The 22,870-nt window shown below is 40.7% G+C and overlaps 2 protein-coding genes across 2 annotated transcripts in view; one reads left to right on the top strand and one right to left on the bottom strand.

The window, feature by feature from the left end:
- ATF1 (activating transcription factor 1) overlaps window positions 1-22,870 on the top strand; it is a 364,083-nt gene that overhangs the window by 114,228 nt on the left and 226,985 nt on the right. The window lies entirely within an intron of this gene.
- LOC134490068 (transmembrane protease serine 9-like) overlaps window positions 1-22,870 on the bottom strand; it is a 62,958-nt gene that overhangs the window by 4,430 nt on the left and 35,658 nt on the right. Inside the window, exons 8-9 of the mRNA XM_063292952.1 lie at window positions 13,655-13,920; window positions 9,038-9,180 (exon numbers count right to left, since the gene is read on the bottom strand). Coding sequence (XP_063149022.1) covers window positions 9,038-9,180; window positions 13,655-13,920 — 409 coding nt within the window. The remainder of the gene's footprint in view (window positions 1-9,037; window positions 9,181-13,654; window positions 13,921-22,870) is intronic.

The raw sequence follows: 22,870 nt of genomic DNA, 5'->3' as shown, positions 1-22,870 counted from the left end.
ATTACAAAGATGTATAAAATGTTGCTACAGATGAATTTAGATGAACAAGTTAAAGAATGTATGATTAAATGGGCTAAGAATTTTGGATATATTATGCGGGAGCAAAGAGAGAACATGTGGAACAAAGGTCTGAAATTTATTTTGAATTATAATTTAGAATGTTTATAAAATGATGTATCATTGGTATTTAACTCCTGATAAGTTGTCAAAAATGTATAATGGAGTAACAAATGTTTGTTGGAAATGTTCTCTTGGTGAAAGTAGTTTTTGTCATCTTTGGTGGACTTGTGAGAAGGCTAAAAAATTATGGGATCATATCTGTGTTAATATTCAAAAGATTCTCAAAATGGACTTTGAGATAACCAGAACTTGGGACTGATAGAGAAACAGCTTGAGATGGGACTTTGCTTTTATATATGATTACAGCACCAAGACTTTTAAATGCAGAACGATGGAAAGATCCACAAATTCCTACAGTGGAGGAATGGATGATTAAACTGATGGAACTGGCCCAAATGACCAAGTTAACAGCGTTGATAAGAGAAAATACTCTATCTGGATTTGTCTCTATTTGGCAACCACTTTTAGACTATTTGCTTGTGTCAGAAAAAAATGAAGCTTTGATTTTGTGTTTTGATGATTAAATGGTTTGATTTGATAGAAATAATATTACTAAGGTTTAATGGTAAGAGATTATATTTGTAAATGCATTTATATCTGTATTGGAGAAGGTTGGAAGTCACTTTCTTTTTCGGTCTTTTTTTCTTTAGTTCTGTTTTCTATCTTTTCTATATTCTACATTTTGTATTTTAACTATACTTTGTAAATTAATAAAGTTCTTGGGAAAAAAAAGAACTATCATAATAGCCAGGGAAAGATTCAGGATAAAAGTTTCAGGCAGTAACAAGGGCACACAACAACTGAACACATATTTTCAGGATCAACCAAGAAAGGACAAGGAAAGGTATCTCAATCAGGAATATCAACAAAAATGACAAGAAAAAGAAAAAACATTTTTTAATTAATAAGAAACCACAGGATTTTACAGCTGTGGACTATTCATAGAAGAACTCTGATAAGGCAAATGAGGTTAAAAGAAGACTGTGTTGTTATTTGTTTAGTCGCTTCCGACTCTTTGTGACTTCATGGACCAGCCCACGCCAGAGCTTCCTGTTGGTCATCAACATCCCCAGCTGCCCCAGGGATGAGTCTGTCACCTCTAGAATATCATCCATCCATCTTCCCCTTGGTCGGCCCCTCTTCCTTTTGCCTTCCACTCTCCCTAGCATCAGCATCTTCTCCAGGGTGTCCTGTCTTCTCATTATGTGGCCAAAGTATTTCAGTTTTGCCTTTAATATCATTCCCTCAAGTGAGCAGTCTGGCTTTATTTCCTGGAGGATGGACTGATTTGATCTTCTTGCAGTCCAAGGCACTCTCAGAATTTTCCTCCAACACCACAGTTCCAAAGCATCTATCTTCCTTCTCTCAGCCTTCCTTATGGTCCAGCTCTCGCAGCCATATGTTACTACGGGGAACACCATTGCTTTACCTATGCGGACCTTTGTTGTCAGTGTGATGTCTCTGCTCTTAACTATTTTATCGAGATTTGTCATTGCTCTTCTCCCAAGGATTAAGCGACTTCTGATTTCCTGACTGCAGTCAGCATCTGCAGTAATCTTCGCACCTAGAAATACAAAGTCTTTCACTGCTTCTACATTTTCTCCCTCTATTTGCCAGTTATCAATCAAGCTGGTTGCCATAATCTTGGTTTTTTTGAGGTTTAGCTGCAAGCCAGCTTTTGCACTTTCTTCTTTCACCTTCATCATAAGGCTCCCCAGTTCCTCTTCACTTTCAGCCATCAAAGTGGTATCATTTGCATATCTGAGATTGTTAATGTTTCTTCCAGAGATTTTAACTCCAGCCTTGGATTCCTCAAGCCCAGCATGTCGCATGATGTGTTCTGCGTACAAGTTGAATAGGTAGGGTGAGAGTATACAGCCCTGCCGTACTCCTTTCCCAATCTTAAACCAGTCCGTTGTTCCGTGGTCTGGTCTTACTGTTGCTACTTGGTCGTTATACAGAGTCTTCAGGAGGCATACAAGATGACTTGGTATCCCCATACCGCTAAGAGCTTGCCACAATTTGTTATGGTCCACACAGTCCAAGGCTTTAGAATAGTCAATAAAACAGAAATAGATGTTTTTCTGAAACTCCCTGGCCTTTTCCATTATCCAGCGGATATTGGCAATTTGGTCCCTAGTTCCTCTGCCTTTTCTAAACCCAGCTTGTACGTCTGGCAATTCTCGCTCCATGAATTGCTGAAGTCTACCTTGAAGGATCTTGAGCATTACCTTACTGGCAAGAAGACTGTACTGAAGCCCATTACAGTGGGGATTGTAGAATGAAAATATTGTGGAGAGGAAATATATTTGGAAACAACTTCCACTATAAAGTGAGATATGACAGTTGAAATATTCCAGATAAATACTCATTGAAGCATTTAGAGTTGCAAAAGAAGAGACAGTTAAAATACTAATGCTTGATATTAACAAATATAGAACAAGCTTGTGCGGCCTAGAGATTTGAAAAAAATTGTACATACACTTATATTAAAGGCAGATGCAAGAAAATGTACAAATTAATAAATCGTTGCACTAATTCCTCTCTCAAGCAAACTTCTGCTTATGATTTTAACAGAGCCATGCGTGAAAAAAATGTGTTTGTTTTGATTTCTATGGCCACCTAATTGCCAAGCAACTCAAGGTAGTTTAGAAAGAATTAAAATATAACAAAACTGAACTGAAATGATAAACAGCACTAGGGCAATATGAAAATTAAAATCCTGTAAATCCTAGTGGGTTCATAAATGGCTATACCCCAGAATTTGCTGGAAAAATAATTTTTTAAAGACTTACGGCCTTCTGGCCCAGAGCCATACGGAACTCAGGGCAATGCTATTCCTTTTTTTAAATGTAACTTTATTAAGAATTTTAAACAAAAGATAAAAACTAACAAGAACTAATATAAAGTGAAAAGAAAAGACAGCAAAGAAAAAGCCAGAAGTGTGAAAAGAAAAAGTAGAAAGGAATAGGTTTTCAATTTTCTTTATAGCACTTATAAGTACAAATACAAAATTATCTCTTATTCTATGGTTATAAAAACAAACTCTTTTTTCTATTACCTATTTTTTTCTAGTAATCAAAACCTTAAGTCATGTTCATTTTTTTTCCATTTCACACAAAAAGTCTGTAAGGGGCTTCCAATCAGCAATAAATGTAGATATGTCTTCTCTCTAATCAAAGAAATCTATTAGCCATTTCTGCAAATTCCATCATCTTCACCAACCATTCCTCCATAGTGAGTAAGGACAAATCTTTCCACTTTTGTGCATATAATCATCCCGCTGCAGTTATCAGATATAAAAACAAAGTTCCATGACATTTTCCAGCTGCCTGTCCATCCCAAAAGAAAACTCTCTGGTTTCAACTGTATGTTAACCTTAAAGATCCTCTGAACTAGTGTTATGTATTTGTATCCAAAATTTTCTGGCTTTTTTACACACCCAAAGATGATAAAATGTTCATATTGTTCACTTTTTTGTTCACTTTTCCAACATAAATTTGGGATACCTTTATACATTCTAGACAGCTTCCCTGGACATATACCAACAATACATAATTTTATAGAAATTCTCTTTAAGATTATAACATAATGTAAATTTCAGTCCTTTCAATCACGTATTTTCCCATTGTTCCATCTGTTTGTTGGAACCAAACTTTTTTAGCCCACTTCATCATACATTTTTTACTTGTTCTTCTGTTTCACATTTCAGTAAAAGTTTATACATTTTAGCAATTACATGTTCAACATTTGTACACCAGTCTATTTCAAATTCAGCCTTACACTGTTCAAAACCATACATTCTTTTATCTACTTTAAACCTTTCTAAGGGCAATGCTATTCCAAAGGCCAGGAGCAGCAACAGAGATAGCATGTTTCCCAAGTCTCTGTTAGCCTAGTCTACCTCTCTTGTGAGGTAGTCCAGATGAGAAGCACACCCAGGAGTGCTAGCTCTATCTTTATTGTAAGGTTACATTAACAGAATCTTGCAGGTCTGAAAGTAACCCTTTTACTCTCCCGAGAACTAGGGAGGGTCCCTTCTGAGACACTTTCACCACCCGTCCTCCTTCAGACTCAAATTTCATTATCAGACCATTGTCTAGGCTGCGGCTCTTCTTCCCATCTCCCAAAGTCATTCTCACAATTACAGTCTCATAACCTTGCTTTATAGATGGGAGCCGGGACATGCCATTCCCATCAGATTTTATAGGAAGGATACAAACAATTTAAGAGATATGGTTCCACAAACATGCAGGCCTTGTGCCATGAGGACTTTATAGATGACTATCAGCACCTTGAATTCCACCCAGAAACGCTTGCAAAGTAGAGGTGTTTCATAGGCACAGCAAGGTGCACCCATAATGCTCATGACACCACATTCTGGATCAGTTGCAGCTTTTGAGTAGTCTTCAAGGTCAGCTCCATGTAGAGTACATTGTAATATATGAAGTGAGGGGTGACTGTTTTCTCATAATTTCCCTCAGTTTGTTTAAACCAGACTACCACACAATTCAATTTAAACACAGACTGCTTATTATAGTACTGGGGCAGCAAGAACAAAACTTAAAAAAGAGTGATAATGCAACCCCTCTGTATAGATTCATGCAAATTAGGATACATATATCATTGGATACAGCAAAATAATTGGATATGATTAGATGTAGCAGCATCTTATGTATGAAGTCAAATATGGGGTAGATTCTATGAGATGAAGTGGAACTGCAAACCAATGATACACAGTTAGAACAAAGAGGACATGCCACGGACATAGTTGCATTCTAAACAGTTGTAATTATGCAGTTTATCTGAAATTGGCCTTGATTCCAAGAGCGTATGCTTGCCTTCTAGTATTCTCTGGTTTTATTGACATTCCTTGTCCCTCTAAATATTTTCTATCAAGCCTAGGGTCCAAATGCAGGGCAAGGAGCTGGAGTAACAAGAATGCAGGCCTGGAGGCAGAGAGTTGTTTCAACAGAAGAGCAATGGCCTGGGGGCTGGTCTTGTATAGCCCCAGCTATTGGCATGACTTGATTATGGACATTTCTGCTCTTTCCTCTCAAGTGCTGATCACCTTCTCACCCCTTCATAGCTGTCAGTATGTTCTTGGGCTAGGTGCCTGCCAAAATCTGGCTCCTAATTATCGTAATTAGGTCTCCCTGCTCAGGCTTGTCTCTTGAAGCTCCTGACTTGATTGCCTGCTAACTCTCCAGTCTGACTATCTGGTCTGCCTTTTCAGCCTTTGACTCCGAGGATTTGAGCAATGGTCTTTTGGGGAGGCGATGCACCACTACCTCCTTCAAGGCATATAGAACCATCCTCTCACTCAAGAATGAATTCACCGCTGCTTTAACATAACCATTCATCTCCTGGGTTGCCATGACCAGCTAGAGGAGATATAGTTGTGTTAATTGACACAAAAGGATTGGACAAAAATGGATTTGGGGCCAGTGCTTTTCAAATGGGCAAAGGACCATGTCTTCTTATTCCATGAGAGCTGGAGTAACAATAGTCTAAGTATGTGATTACCCATTTTGTAGACAGCCACTTTTAGCAGTCTTAAAATTAAGTTCCACTCTTAAGAAATCTGTTGGACTCAGCAGAAAATAATTAAAAATGTGGTTGTTCTCCCAGGCCTTGGGATAGGATGGTTAATGAGATCCCTATGGTTTAATTTTTTGTATTTAGTCTTTCTTTTGGCTTTGTCTGTGTGTGTGATGGTGATGTAATTGTAAGCTGCCAGAATCATTAAGGAGTCAGGTAGCCTCAAAATGGAGTTAAATATACAAACAAAATGGTGTCATCTTCATATAAAATATTTTTAGTGTTTCAGCCTTCAATTTCTGGCGGTGATTAATGCATCCTTAGAGGAGGGGGTGGTACCTCAACCCTTGAAAGAGGCTGTGGTTTTCCCCCTTCTTTTTGGGAAAGGCTGTCGAGAAAGTGGTGGTGCTGCAGCTCCAGAGGATCCTGGATGAAACGAATTATCTGGACCCCTTTCAGTTGGGATTCAGGCCTGGATATGGGATGGAAATGGCATTAGTTGCAATTTCTGATGATCTCTTGGCAGGAGTGGGATGGAGGGAGTGGAACCATCCTTGCTCTGCTTGACCTCTTGGCGACTTTCGATATCATGGCTGATGGCTTTGGGGGCAGGGAGTGGGGGACACTGTGTTGTCCTGGTTCACTTCCTTCAGGGCTGTTCCCAGTCAGCATTAACTGGGGGTGAGGAGTCCAGCCCTCTGTCTGTGCTTCGCAGGTTGCGCAGGCGTCGGTGCTTTCTCCACTCCTGTTTAAGATTTACATGAAGCTGCTGGGTGAGACCATCTGTTGCCATGGGGTGAGAGATCATTAGTATACTGATGATACTCAGTTGTACATCTCTGCCCATGGTGAGTTAAGCAATGCTGTGACCATTCTCTCTTGGTGCCTGGAGGCTTAGAGTTCTGGACGGGGAGCAACAGGTTGAACAGCTTTGGGTTCAGGGCCCTTTTATTTCTGGAGAATTACCATCCTTGGTCTTGTATGGGCGCAACTGCAAGCTATGTGCCAGTTACCTCCTCTCCTGGACCAACATGACCTTCTCTCAGTCGCCCACGCCCTAGTCACCTCCCATATGCATTATTGTAACGCGCTCTACATGGGGCTGCCCTTGAGGAGTAACTGGAAGCTTCAGTTGGTTCAAAATGTGGTGGCCCACTAAATTTGTGCAAGTGACACCTCTTTTGTGGGAACTGCATTGGATACCAATTTGCTTCGGGGTCCAATTCAAGGTGCTGGTTATCACCTTTAAAGCCCTTCATGGCTTGGGGCAAGGTTATCTGAACAACCGCATCTCTCCAGTTAACATCCACCTGGTCCACCAGAGTGGGGAGGCAGGGTATGTTGCAGATCCCATCAATTAGTGAGGTACATCTGGTGGAACCAAGAAAAAGGGCCTTCTCCATGGTGGCTTCCTCCCTATGGAATCTTATTCCCCCAGAAATAAGATTGTCCCCCAGTTCAATGTTTTTTGGAAGGCCCTGAAGATATACTGCTGGTAGGCCTGCAGAGTTGATTAAATGGCTAGTTTAGAGTGTTCTTGTTTCCACTGCCATGTGTTTTATTGGTTTTTAACCTTGCAAGCTGCCCAGAGCCACTGTGTGTGTGTCAGGCGGCCATATAAATTTGTTGAATAAATAATAAATAAATTCTGTTGACAGAAAGGATTCAAATTTCCCTTTTTATTTTTTCTCAGATGCTATTAGGTCCTCCAACATGTTGCGCAGTCCAGGTTACTTTTGACTATACCAGCCAAGGAGGCAAAATCCTGGTGACATCTTTCCCATTTAATCTAGAGCAGTGTTTCTTAAATTGTGGTCCAAGGACCACTGGGGGTTGCCCAAGACCCTCTCAGGGGTCTGCAAAATCAAAATTATTTGCCAGATATTGAAGATATTTGCAAAAATTTAAAACAATGCCACTCTTCATTTTTTATTTGTTGAAAATAAGTAGTTTTTTCGTGATTTTTTTTTATGTTAATATCTAATGGGTTTAATATTGTTATTTTTACATGATTCAATAAATATTCTACAAATATGTCAATTTTATTAATATCATAAATATTGATAAATATAATCCATACAAACAAAAACTCTTTCAGGGTTCTCCATAATTTTTAAAGAGAGCAAGTTTAGTGTAGTGGTTAAGGCACCAGGCTAGAAACTGGGAGATGGTGAGTTCTAGTCCCGCTTTAGGCACAAAGCCAGTTGGGTGACTTTGGGCCAGCCACTTTCTCTCAGCCCTAGGAAGGAGGCAATGGCAAACCACTTCTGAAAAAAATCAAGAAAACAGTTGTCCTGGCAGTCACCAGGAGTCAAACACTGATTTGAAGGCACCTAAATAAATAAAAACAAACAAACGTGGGAAGGGATCCTGAGAGCAAAAATTAGGAAACACTGATCTAGAATCTCCAAACTAATCCAAAAGGAGGGCTTTTTGAAATAAGACATGTTATTTTTTTTAAAAAACTTAAAATTATATTTTTTCGGTAGCCAGATGAGGTCTGAGTAGTACGGATACCTCCTTCCTTGGAAATGACAACAGACCTTTAGCTATGTCTGCTGATGAGAGGTGGAGGTATCCCAAAGGATCAATTAATCAAGATTGGGATTAATCATTGGGAAATGTATGATTTCCAATAATGATTTTTGTTGCTTGACATGGTAACATTTTGATTTCTAAATTTACAAACTATTTGGCTGTTACTCTGATATACTTCCAGGTAATTCTGATCATATGCCTCCATTATGGTTGGAGGGTTAGATATTTAGCTCAGATAGGAAAGGAGTGATGGCTGGGAGCTTGCTCAGCTACTCTCTGCCATATAGAACTCAATGGTCCTGTTAATAGTAATCTTGGGGCTGGAAAACAAAGGGCAGCTAATTTGATCCCATTCATCAACTAAAGTAATTTTGGCTCCGTCCATCAGCCAAAGGAACAAGAGTCACAAACTGCTATTCAACCAAGAACTCAAGGAAGAAAAGATTGGCAGGGAAGAGACTGGGTACCCTTCCTTCTTTTCATTGCTTGAATCTTAGCCTCAACCTCTGCACTGAAGATCAGGAAGGAGGTCTTCCTGAGCTATACATACTGTAAACACCAGCATATTCTTTCCACTTTGAATAAATTATCTTTCTCCTCTTTCCCTTCACTGACATATCTTTTTAGATTATGAGGATGAGGGCAAGACCTGAGCTCTCTGAATGATTGTCTGAAAATCTGCTGTCAAACCCAGTGCCTAGGAAATATGCAGTAAGGAATTAACAGTAAAATGTAATAAATATGCAATAAATAGTAATAAAAAATGTAGTTTGTCCAAGCACCTGCATGACAACACATTTTGCCAACATAGTCTAAACTAAAATTATCTTCTTTTTACCTGGCAGCTGTCAACACCTCCACTTGGAAAGCCAGCACAAACCATATTCAATGTAATTGCTCCAGCATACCAGTTGGGTTGATTACACACTTTCTGTGGAATAATATTTACTTGAGCTTCTTGTAATATAAATCTGCCTTCACCTGTAAAGAAATATAACACATCACTGCAAATATACTAGACATTATGAAACAAATCAGTCATTTCTTAAGCCAATGGAGCCTTTCTGATATACTCTACCAAGTTTTCATTACTCTAATACTCTAGAAAACATACTGCTGGTCAAAATAACCTCAAAGATTCATTCTAATGTTTTGGAGCTGTGTTTAATTTCGTTTGGTATCCAACATAGAACCCAAGATTATATGGAAGGGCAGGTACTGTTAAGATTTTTGTTCCTTTTAATATGTTCTTTCTATTCTCATTAATCATTACATTTTAAAGGGTTTGTTGTTGTTCTGTTGTTTGCTCTTAATGATATAGGATTTATTTTTATTAAACAATGCATCTTTGTATTCAATCTTACTTGTGCAGTCAGCATGGCTGAATTCAACAAGGATAAAATAGGAATCAACCAAGTCGGAGTCAAGTTGCTCCATAGTGCTTTAGGCTAGGATTTTAAGGACTTATTTTATTCTTGTAATTATTATGCTATTAAGTGTGTTTAAAACACAATGGTACATGTTAAAAATGTTCCTATATTTTAATTGGACTTGGCAAGCAATTTTAGTTGTGTCCTTCAATCCTGAAGTAGTAGGCACTGTTGTCTAAAGGGAGGCTCTGTAAGATAATTAAGACAATTAAACTAAGAGTTAAGTATTAACTAGCTATTAATAATATGCAATGAAGTTTAAACTATACTGAGATTTATTTCATGTAAAATTCTAATCCTGATAAGGAAAATACCACTTTAATTTTAAGGATTTCTCAGGGTAACTCTTTCTTCTGATAATAGCAGAAAAAGCCAATATTTTGAATACTGTAAAGTAATAGCTGTATCCAAATCTTTGAAATCAAACTAAGACTGTACATCTGTATTCCTCTGAACTGACTGCCCTTTGAAGTCTAAAGGCACACTGGAATCTGCCCACATGGTAGAACTCCTACTTCCACTATTTTGGTATTTTTTTTACCAAACTATATTTCCTCAATTTCAGAGGCAGTTCTATGTGTATCTTGCTGTTGTCATTGTTAGATTTTTATTCCCAGTTGTAGTTTAAATTTTATTTGCCTTCTCAAAGTTGAGAATCAAACGGCTTTCAGCACATGGGACAATAAACTCTAGAAAAACCAGACTAATGATACAAAACAGAAAAGGACTGCAAGACAAATGATACAGTCTTCATAAAGTCTAACCATGTATATAAAAATGGTAACTGTACACGTAGAAGACTTGAAAAATCACAGAACCACAAAAGAAAATATGGAAGGAGAAAAATTAAGTTGGGGAGAAAGGATTAACAAAAACAGACTAATCATAACCAAGCATGGTTACTGGTTTCAGAATGAATGCCTGATGGGGTGGGGAGAAGGTATGAAATGGAAAACCAAGGGGAAAGGGTATAATGAGACAGAACGTTTTAGAATCTTTAATTTAGCTACTCCATACTACATTATGCATCATGTTGATATAACACAAATGTTGCAAATTATAAAGATGAAAAAGTGCTGCTATTCTTGGCGCTGAAGGTACCATACTTGCTTGGGTAAAGGATCATACATTTCATCTTTAGCAGGCTACACTCTAGTGAAATCTTTTTTTTTTTTTTTAATTCAAGTTTCAAACGCTGCAAGGTAGATGTACCCAAATGTTAATTCATTCTAAATAGGCAGTCCTCTTAGTCTGTAAGATTAAAAGAGCAAATGCTTTGTGGATAAGAAATCTATTCAGGTTGCTCAGACCTAATCAGTAAGTTCAGGAGCAAAACCAAAAAGTAGTTTTGTTGAAGACAGCCAAAAGTGGCCTCATCTAACAGTAAAAGGGCTGCTACTGATTGCTATAATGAGCCAAATGGGAAGAACTATCTTTCAAAGTTCAATGCCTAGAAAACTTAAGATGTGAGAACTGTTTCATATTTTGTTTATTTTAAGGGTACAATTAAGATACCAGTATGGATTCAGTCTAGGTGCATGCAACTAACCTTACTGTGTCTACGTGAAGTCTTCTTCAAGTTGAGATTGACTCCTGATGTTTATGCAATTTTCTTGGCAACAGTACAGGAGTGGTTTCCTACTTCCTCCTTCTTGGACATCATTTGATTTCCCAGTCTAGCCCACAGCACTGATAATCCTTGAAAATCTCCCATTCAAGTATCCTGCTTAGCTTCTGAGCTCAGAAAAGGTGATCCACATGCTGTCATTTGCTGAAGCCCTCACCACATTGTCTACTCAAAAATGCTGTATGAGGGAGGCTGCTGAATTAGATAAGCTACGATTCAGAGCACCTCAGTAGATGGCAGCACTAGTTAGCCTAATGAGAGCCAGTTTGTTGTACAGGTAGTCCTCAAGTCACAGTGGCAATTGGGATGGGAATTTCCATCACTAAGCAATGCAGTCGTAAAGTACATCACATGATCGCATCACTTAGCGACAGCAATCCCTGCACCTCCTCACAACTTCCTGCTGGCTTCCAACAACCAAAGTCAGAGGGGAAGCCAACAGGAAGTTGTAAGTCCCAGATTGTTTGCAAGCAGGCTGGCAGGCAGGCAAGTGGCTGCTGCCTGGTGGGAGGAGGAGCAAGGGAGTGTGTGGGTGTCATGATCACGTGACTGTGGAACGCTGCTACCGTCATGAGTGCAAGCCAGTTGCCAAGTGCCCAGATCATGGTCACAGGACCGTCGGGGTGATGGGACAGATGGAACTTCCAAGGACCACTCATAACCACCACTCATTCAATGCCATTGTAACTTCAAACAGTCATTGGACGAGTAATTGTTAACTGAGAACTACCTGTAGTAGTTAAGGTGCTGGCCTAGAAACCAGGAGATTGTGAATGGAACCTGGCTGAGCGACTTTGGGCCAGTCGTTCTATCTCAGCCCAACCACAGGGTTTTTGTGGGGAAAATAGGAGACAGAAGGTATGTTTACTGCCTTGAGTTGACCATTTTTTTAAAAAAAAAAGGGATAAAAATCAAATAAAAATAACAACAACCACGAGAGCCAGTTTGGTGTAGTGGTTGAGGCCCCAGGCTAGAAACCAGGTGTCATGCGCTGCCTACCTCCGAGTAATACTCAGACGCTGATTCTGTGAAACAGGCTCTGATTTATTCGCAGTGTAGGTACAGTATAGGAAAAAAGCTGAGAGTGACAGGAGCGCGCCGGTGCGGGGTTTAAATACCCCGCGCCGGTCAGCGCCCCCTCACTCACGGTTACGTCACCCCCCCTTTGTCCAACACGTTGTCCTGCCGGTAGGTGAGGGGTTGCGAGGCCCCGCTGGCGTTCCGGGATCGCCCATCATCGGTTTCCCTATTCCTCCGGTGATTGCTGTCAGCTGGGCGATATCCGTTGCGTTAGCGGTAACAGCTTGGGTGTGCCTCGCGATCCGTTTAGCCATTGTCTCTTGTCCTTCAGTCTTTGTAAGTTGATGGCTACTTATCTTGAGCCCCTTCCCCTGTTTCCTTGTTATTGTCATGCGCTGATGTCTTCAGCTCAACGGCACTCATGACACCAGGAGAATGTGAGTTCTAGTCCTGCCTTAGGCATGAAAGCAGGCTGGGTGACTTTGGGCCAGTCATTCTCTCTCAGCCCAACTCACCTCACAGGGTTGTTGTTGTGGGGAAAATAGGAGGAGGAAGGAGTATTAGGTATGTTTGCCGCCTTGTGTTATTTATAAAAATAATAAAGGCAGGATAAAACATGTAAAAAAAAAAAAGTGTCAGATTTGGAAGCTAAACAAGGTTTAACCTGATCAGTACTCACAAAGTAGACTACTAGAGAAAACCAGGGCTAGCAATAGGCTAGATTGGCAAGTTAAAACATTTTTTGGAAGAAGGCACTGGCAAACTACTGCTGTACTGCTGCAAAGAAAGCTGCATGAATGAAGTCTCCAGGAGCTAAGCTTAACTTGAAGGAGATTTTTTTATTCAGGTAGAGGGGGGTATCCCCCCAATCCAAACTGCTGTTAATAGAGTTCTTCCCTGCCCTTTCCCTGCACTGCAGGTTACCTTGTTCAGCATTTTGGGGGAGGGGGGATGAAAAAAGGGGGAGGAGAGGACAGCAAACTTGCTTCTACATGTTTAGCTGCATGCACGTAAATCCAGATCCAGGACCTCTCAGATAGAGAGGCCTAGTAGCCCTCCTACGCCCTAGATTTGTAAAAAAAGAAATTTAAGATTTTCAGCATCTAAAGTGTAAATCAATGACAAAACCTAGTTTTCCCTACAGACATGTGAAATGCCATGAATAGAGTGCAGTAACAGCAAAAACATTTACCAGAAATTTAATACTCTTAACAACATTTTAAAAGAAAAACTAAAGAACTATTACAATGAATATAGTGGTAGGGTCTACTTTTATTTTATGGTTGTTAGTGTTAACTGGTTATTTTTGTTGCATTGCAATTTTTATCTGAACTTTGTACATCGCTTTATGATAAATATGTCACAAATAAAAAAATACCTTTTTCTTTCGTTTTACCCCATCCAGTTATGTAACATGGATACTGTCCATTTGTCGAAAGAGTTGTGGCAGGTAAGCAGACTGGCCGAGCATAGTCACTGAATTTGATAGATCTGCTTAGTATTAACAAGGCAATATCATTTTCATATGTTTCTGAAATATAATTCGGATGGATATTGATAGCTTTAATCCGACGCTTTATTGTATGAGAGTTATCTTCATTAAGATGATGCAAGCCAATTACAACCCTCCAAATGGCTGGGTTCCTAGGACAGAATAAAACTCCTGTAGGGATTATTATTATTATTATTATTACATTGCTATTTTATAACTTTTGTGACATGGGAGTTGTTTTTTTTAAATTCCATTCTAAGTAAACAATAAACTATTAAGTACAGTTCCTGATTAAAATTCTCAGGCTAAAACAAGGATCACTGAAGAAAATAACAGCAACACCATTAAAAAGTGCTCCCTCTTTCTCTCTCTCTCTTTGCACACACTCTCTCTCTCTCTCTCTCTCCATCTTAGCATCCTGCTTCCCATAGTAGCTGCTCAGATGCTTATAGGAAATCTATTTATGTCTCTCTGGTGGTAGCGTATACTCAGCATTACTTACAGCCATTTATAGCGTCATCTTCCAATCTAAGCACCTTTTAAAATCTCCAAGCAAGCACATTACTCTTATAAAAGCAACCTTAAAACTTTAATAAAGCAACTCTGTTCCCCATTTTACCATAGTAGTTTCAATTCATTTTATTCAGTTTCTGTATCAGAACAAATTAAATCTTTATTACAGCCAGAGACCAGCATAAATCAGTTTCTGTAAGTATCACATGTGTTTTACATGTACTGCTGGTCTTAGAGTAGTTTCCCTTCTGGTATTTTAAATATGTTTAATTTAATTATAGGCTGGTATGTTGCAAAGTGAAGGAGCAACCTGTAGTACCTTTTTATTTTCAAAAGTGTCTCTGAACCCTATTTTTAAAAATTTGGCTGCACCAAAGTGCATTGAAACATGCCCAGCTGCCCAGAAGAGATAAGCTGAGGCTGGTAGAGAGCATCCTGTGGCAGAAGTAATGGTGATAGGGAGAATGTTGAGATAGTAACGGTGGGGATGGAGAATGAGATGTGTCCTTTACTTCCCTTCCCCATCTTGTTATATACATTGTGCTTTTGTTCTGGAGTGCTGGGGTATATGATTTGCCTGTGGAATAGGCAAGTATTTTATTTCTGTCTGTACTTCTCTGGGCATCACCTCTTTGCTTTCTATGAGATACATATTTCACCGTGTCACTATATAAATCTAAAAAATAAATAAATAGTACATGTAAAAGCAATTTGTGTGTCCTTATGGACTGCAAGTTAAACATATACCAGCAGTGTGATGCAACTCCTAAAAAGGCAAATGATACCTTGGGAGAGGTAAGAGAAGCATAGAGTTTAGATCATTGACAGTATTTGCTTCACTCCACTCTGCTTTGCTCAGACCCCATTTGGAGTACTGTTCAAGAAGGCCACAAATTGGAGCAAGTTCAGAGGAGGGCCACCAGTATGGTGAAAGGTCTGGAAACCAAGTCCTATAATGGCTAAACATCTGAGTATACAGAAAAAATGACTGAGCTTTGATAATATTCTTCAAATATTTGAAGGCCTGCAACACAGAAGTGAGAGTGGAGTTATTCTCTGTTGCCCTAGTGGGGAAAAACTACAAGGAAGGACATTCAGGACTTCAAGCAGGATTTCTTGACTCTATGAGCCATCAGCCACTACAACAGTCTGCCACATGACACTGTAAGTTTTCCTTTTCTAGAGGTCTTCAAACAGAGGCCAGGTGGTTATCCATCAAAGATGCTCTTGAGCAGGATTTCTCAACCAAGGTTCCATGGAACCCTAGGATTCTGTGAGAGGTCACTAGGGGTTTCCTGGAAGATCATAATTTATTTAAAAACTTATTTCAAATTTGGGCAACTTCACATTAAAGAGCTAAGTTTTATTCTTTATTTTTAAGTTTAAGAATACTGTTAATGCATATATATAGGCCTACACATGAAATGAATATAATAATTTTGTAATTTCTGGCCTTTATTTGAGCCTGAATGTGCGGGGGTTCCCCAAGGCCTGAAAAACATTTCAAGGGTTCCTCCAGGGTCAAAAAGTTGAGAAAGGCTGCTCTAGTGGATTTTGCACTGAGCAGGGGGTTGAACTAGATGACCTCAAAAGTCCTTCCAACTCTGTGATTCTCCAATATTGAAATAAAGTGATATCCACGCATCCTTCAGTTAGCTGAAAAGTATGTATGTATATATCCATTCATCCATCTATTGTCAGATTCAGAAAACAATGGGGTGGTGGTGGTGACTGGAGAAGATGGCATAGTCAGCTTATTGCTCTTCTCCCAGCCCAGCTTTCTTTATGACTTTTGTCATTTATGTTTTATTAATATCCAACTAATTGGCCATATTAACAATAAAAAGATGTCTAAGACAGGTAATCCCTGAAATAGTGAGGAATTAAGGCTTACATGGATGGTCAAGATGGCTCAGATGACATCCCACTCTGGCAGTGAAGAAGAGATGACAGAGGAGGAAAAATTCCTATCAGTGGCCTGAATGCTGAGTGCTGCTCAAGAAGAAGCCTTGAGGTTGATTTAACAGGAAATACAATTAAGCAAATTAAACAAGAACTAAACAGCAAATGAGATAAATCAGACACTTGGATTTGAAAGGATTTGGCATGTATGTTTGAACAAATTAATAAACAACTAAAAGATTTGTCTTCTCAAGTTTTGGAGGTCGCCCAAACAGCTAACAAAGTATATGCTGTCATTATGGAAAATGAGCTTAATATTGGAAAAGTTAAAGATGTTACTGAACCTAGATTGGATTTGGCTGATATACAGAATTAAAACAGATTATATATTTTTGAGAATTAGAGAAATTAGGGAAAATGCAGAAAGGACTAATTTAATTGGATATCTAAAACTTAAATGACGAACGACCAGATTTAAAGCTTTCATATGCCTACGAGACTTTAGTCTGAAGTTCAATCAAATGCAAAAGCCAAGAGATATACCAATATATTTGTAAAAAAAATCAGGTGAAAAAGAAAATTCTGTAAAAAGTTCATGGACTAAAACAGAATAAAGCATTTTATTTTTGGAATGGAAACAAAACGTTATCTTTCAAGGTACTAGTTCTGTCATTATTAAAAAGAGAAGTAGGATAGAAATGGGGGGTTCCCTTTCAAGGTAATTGTATTCAACTGCAAGGAAGCTGGGCTCCCAGAGATAAGCAAATTCTTTAATAAACATAATATTTCATGAAGAATTAGTAGAGAACAACCTCTAATATTTAAAGACCTGATACTACTTTATGGGAAGAAGATAATACAATGAATTCCCTTAATATTTGGGACTCATAAGATGGTAGCTGATTGTAACATGAACATTTGATGCTGTTTGATATTAGTTGGGAAATAAGTAAGACAAAACACAGAGAACAGCAAACTATTATTTAAACATTAACGTAGAGAGAAGGCAAGTGGCAAAGGGAGGAGCGGGAGCTCAATGTAGCACTCCCCTAGACTAGACTTGTTGGAGGTTGTAATTAATCCTCTGTGAAATCAGTTCACATGTAGTCTAAACAGACTGGGAGGGTGAGGCTGGTGAGAGTAAATGGAGAAGAAAACAGGGAGGTCTGGGGGAAAAGGGTATAGCAGGCACAAAAGGATAGCTAGTCAGAAAACAATACAGGTAGTCCTTGACTTATGACTATTTGTTCAGCGACCGTTTGAAGTTACAATGGTGCTGAACGAAGGGACTTATGAACAGTCCCTTAAATTACGGCTGTTGCAGTGCCCCTGTGGTCACCTGATCGTGATCTGGGTGCTTGGCAACCCATTCACACTTATGACAGGTTGCCAAGAACCGAATGATCACAATTGCCATTTGCAACCTTCCATGCTGGCTTCCCCAGCAAGTCAATGGGGAAGCCAGTATGGAAGGTCGCAAGTTGATGTGGTAAGTCCCCCCACCCACACACCCTCCCTAGCCCCTTTGTGTTCGCACTGCACCAGCCACTTGTGCACCCTTCCTGACCCCCACCACAGCCTCGTGCACCTTCCCCAACCTGCACAGCACCTTCCCAACCTGCGCCACACCCCACATACCCTTCCTGACCCACGCTGCATCTCCACGTACCCTCCCTGACCCATGCTGCGGCCCTGTGCACCCTTCCTGACCCATGCAGCCCCTCTTGGACCCCCAAACACCCTTCCTGACCCACATTGCAACCACATGCACCTTCCCCGACCTGTGTGGCCCCTCACTCACTCACTCATGTCACATCCTCATGCTTCCTCCAGCCTGTGTGACCCTCTTGTGCACCATCCCTGCATTCCTGCGCACCCCCTCACTCTCCCCCGCCTGGCAGCAGCCACTTACCTGCCTGCCAGCCTTGGACTTGCAACTTCCCACTGGTTTCCCCACTGACTTTGGTTGTGGAAAGCTGGTGGGAAGTTGCCTCACCTAATAACCGTGGGATTCAATTAATGGCAACCAGGACTGCAGGGATTACCATTGCTAAGAGATGTGGTCATGCTTTATGACCGCACTGCTTAGCGATGGAAATTCTGGTCCCAATTGTTATCGTAAGTCGAGGACTACCTGTACTTTATGAATATAATCACAAATGTGTTTGTTGGTAGGATAGCTGAGATTTCACTGTTGATAAGTTTGTTTTGTAGGAATGGTAAGCAAGACAAGAATAGCAGAAGTGTAAAACAGGTAGTCCCTGAGCTACGATGGCAATGCTATACAGATGATGTAGCACTGCACAGGGCTGTATAAGATAGCTAATTAAACAATTAAAGACTCTGGGGAATTCTCTAGATATAGAATCAATGAAAAGAAAACCAAGATAATAAGATATTTAACTGTGAAGACTCCAAAAAAGTCTGGTTGTGAGATAATTAAAAAAAAAAACCAATGAAATATCTAGGACTCTGACAGGATGCAACAAAGACATGTTTCAGAATGATTATAATGAATTATGGAAGAAAAAAACACAAGATTTTCATAGATGGAAAAACCTAAAACTTTTCTGGCTAGGGCTTATTGTGACATTAAAAATGAATATACCACTCAAGATGAACCTCCTCTTCCAAATGGTATCAATTACACTCTCAGACAAAAGGTTGGAGGATTGGCAAAAAGAACCAACAGATGTATATGGAATGGGGAAAAAAAGAGTAAGATTCAAAATTTTGCAAGACTCAAAAGAAAGAGGCAGACTTGCATTTCCTAACCTTAAATTATATTATTGAACAAGCTGTCTATTATGTATAACAGAATGGGTAAAATATCCAAATAGCAGAATATCAGTCACAGAAGGAGCCAGCTTAGCCAATGGACTTCCGACAAATGTTAAAAATATGGAATGTTCTAAAACAAAGTCCATTGACCTTGCCCTTAGCTTTACCATCAAATGCCTTTTATTTCAGGGATTACTACAGCATGAAAATTTTTATCACATATGCCAATATGAACATCGAGATTCAAAAAATAGACTAATGATACAGCAAGAACTACTTAATGAAGGTAGGAATTTACCATGATTGATGTATTTACAAACGGCTGGAAAAATACTGTAAAAAGTGATTCCAAGAAAGAAACAGGGACCTTGAGAAAAATGACAGAAATTGAAACATTTATACAAAACCAAGATCAGCTGTTAGGATATATACATAAATTGTTATTGAAATACAGTACTGAGATGAAACAAATAAAAAAGAAAGACGTACTGTCCTAACAGTCAGGAACCACGCTGAGACAAGGAATAGGTCTCTAGTGTTTTATTACTGCTACATTAGACAGAAAATCCTAACAAACTGAAGCAGCGTGGGAAAAACCCAGACAGATAAACCCCAAAAGACAAGGCGGGTCTGATCTGTGTCTCTTTGAATGGCTGCTTAACTCCTCAGTACTGCGCGTTTTCCCCGCTGGATAGGGGCCCCCTCCTGCTCACCATCAGTACTCATGACATCACCCTCCCCTCCAGATTCACATTCCATTTCAGCCCCCTCCCTTCCAGAGTTCCTTCCTCCCTTCAGGGTCTCATGAGAGTCCATCTCCCCCTCCAAGCTCCCATGGGAACTGGGCAATGATGGAAATTCTTCAAAGGAAAACTCCTCCAAGACGAATCAGTGCTGTTCTCCAGGTCTGATAATGCTTCTGGTCCAGGTGGCTGCTGCTGGAAAATAGCTAGATAATTGGAAGATTCTTCCCCCCTCCCCCTTGGGAAATGCAAGCCTGAGGTGGAGGGCTGCGGCTCCCCCTCCTCCTCTCTCTCTGGCCTCAGAGCCTCTGGCGGGGGTGGAGGTTGCCAACTTACGAACTCCTCTGCTTGGGATTCCTCTGCTTGCTCAGTCAAGTGTGGAATCTTTGGTAGAGTGCGAGGCTTGGGTTTGTGAGGGAAAAGCTGATGGAATCGATGAACCAGCGCTGGTGCATGCACATCTCTGGCATTCTCCCACGTGCGCTCTTCCTCAGGGTACCCTTTCCAGTGTATTAAATATTGGATGCTCCTTCCCCTCCTCCTAGAGTCCAGAATTTCCTCGACTTTGTATTCCTCCTCCCCCACCGCAATTACTGGAGGGGGGGGGCATTTGCGATTGTAAGGTACTTGGGGGAGGGTCTTTGGCTAGCAAGGCTCTGTGAAAGACTGGATGGATTTTCATGGATGCTGGCAGCTTTAAGCGATAAGCCACTGGATTTATCTGCTGTACCACAGTGAAAGGGCCCACAAACTTAGCGTCCAACTTCTTGGAGGGCCTGGTAGAGGTCAAAAACTTGGTAGAGAGCCACACTTTGTCTCCTACCGCAATCTCTGGCCCCTCTTGTCTGTGAGCATCTGCAGCTCTCTTGTAAGCACTCTTTGTCCTTTTCAGCTGCTCAACAACTCCTGTGTGGCTTGTTGCTCTTTAAGAAAATCAGCCGCGGCTGGAACAGTTCCCTGCTGGGAGGAGGTGGGCAACACCCGAGGGTTAACCATGTAGAGTGCTTGGAAAGGAGACATCTTGGTAGAGGATTGCACAGAGTTGTTATAAGTAAATTCTGCCATGGGGAGCAGGGCTGGCCAATTGTCTTGCTGATAAGTGGTGTAACACCTGAGATACTGCTGTAACCATTGGTTAATTTTCTCAGCTTGCCCGTTACTAGCCAGATGATGCGATGATGATAGGTGGATCTGGACCCCTAATGACTGGAAAAGCACCCTCCAGAACCTGGAAGTGAACTGAGGGCCTCTGTCACTCACCAAGTGATTTATCATGCCTCTATACCTAAAAATATGGTCCATAAACAACTGCACTGTGGCTTGCGCAGATGGGAGGCCCTTGCACAGAATAAAATGAGCCATTTTAGTGAAAAGGTCCACCACCACTAGTATGGAAGTCAGCCCCTGGACCGGGGGTAAATCAGTGATGAAATCCATGGAGATTGTATCCCAAGGCTGACTGGGGGTGGGCAGGGGTTGCAAGAGTCCTGTGGGCTTCCCTGGGAGAGGCTTGGCTCGTCTACAGGTATGACAAGAAGCAACGTAGCCCTTTATGTCTGCAGTCGTCTTAGGCCACCAGTAGTCTCTCAGAGCTCTGTGGAGAGTTTTGAAAACACCTCCGTGGCCTGCCGTTTGATGGTCATGGCAAAGTCTCAGTACTTCTTCCCTCAATGAAGGGGGAATGTATAATCGCCCACTATGCCAGAGGATTCCTGCCTCCACATTAAAGGGGGAGGCAGTGTCTTGCGGGCCCCTCTGGAGGTCATCCATCCTGGCCCTGGCATACGGGTCCTGTTGCTGTTGAGCTCTGACTCTTGTAAATAGGTCCTCTGCTTGTCTGCCTGCTGCTAAAATCTCTGTCTGGTTCCCCCTCATAGACTGCTGAAAGTTGTGAGGTTGTAATATCGTAGCCTGTACCTCCTGGTGAGTAGCGGGAGTTGCCTGAATGGATCGAGACAGGGCATCTGCCAAACAGTTCTGCGCCCAGGGGACATAAGAAATAACAAAATTGAAATGGGAGAAAAACTGGCTCCATCTGATTTGGCGTGGGGTGAGGGATCTGGTGTTTTGTAGAAGCTGTAAATTCTTGTGATCGGTGCAAACTTTCACAGGAAAGTTGCACCTTCTAGCCAGTGCCTCCACTCTTGAAATGCTGCTTTAATTTCCAGCAACTCCTTGTTAAAAACATCATAGTTTCTCTCTGCTGGTGAGAGCATGCGGGAGAAAAATGCACAAGGGAGCAAAGTATTCTCTGTTTTGTTAGTATATTGCAATAAAACAGCCGCAATAGCAATATCTGAAGCATCTCAATGCACTATGAATTGCTTTGTGGGATCAGGGTGCTTCAAAAGCTGCTGGGATGCAAAGAGCTGCTTAAATTCTTGGAAGGCCGCTTGCTCCCTCTCCCCCCAAATGAATTTTGATCCTTTCTTCAAAAGCTGTGTGAGGGGTTTAGCCCTGTCACTAAATTTATTTATCAATCTCCTGTAAAAACTGCAGAATCATAGGAATTTTTGTACCTCTTCCTCATTTCCGGGGGGTTGCCAAGAGAGAATTGCCTGGACCTTAGAAGGATCCATGGATACGCCTTCTGTTGATATTTTATAGCCCAGGAAATGTAATTCAGTTAAATCGAAGGCACACTTCTCTAGCTTGGCGAACAGCTTGTTCTCTCCCAGTCTTTGTAAGACATTACGTACATGGGTTACATGAGTTGTAGCATCCTAGTAAATCAGAAAATTTGATTCATAAATCTGGAAAATATGGCTCCTGCATTAGACAAGCCAAAGGCAGTCAGATATTCATGCCCCTCTTTCATCCGGATCAGATTGTACACATTCCTGAGGTCCAACCTAGTAAAAATGTGTGCTTTCTGTAAGCGATCCAGCAGATCAGATATTAGTGGGAGTGGGTAATTTTCTTTTACCATGAGTTTATTGAGGGAACTGAAATCGTGCACCACTCTCATGGGTGCCTCCTGGTTTGCCGGTGCCAACGGGTCAGGCTTCTTTGGTACAAAGAAGGTAGGAGCAGACGCTGGGGAAGTAGATGGTTGGATGAAACCCTTTTGGAGATTAGAATCCAAGTAACCCTTTAAGGTGGCTAGTTCCTTGGGAGACATGGGATATTGTTTCCTCGCTGGAATCCTGGCTCCTGGTATCAA

This window comes from Candoia aspera, chromosome 2 (genome assembly GCF_035149785.1).
Source record: "Candoia aspera isolate rCanAsp1 chromosome 2, rCanAsp1.hap2, whole genome shotgun sequence".
Taxonomy (NCBI): Eukaryota; Metazoa; Chordata; class Lepidosauria; order Squamata; family Boidae; genus Candoia; species Candoia aspera.
The sequence above is the reverse complement of the archived record's forward strand: the minus strand, read 5'-3'. Positions and strand labels throughout refer to the sequence as shown.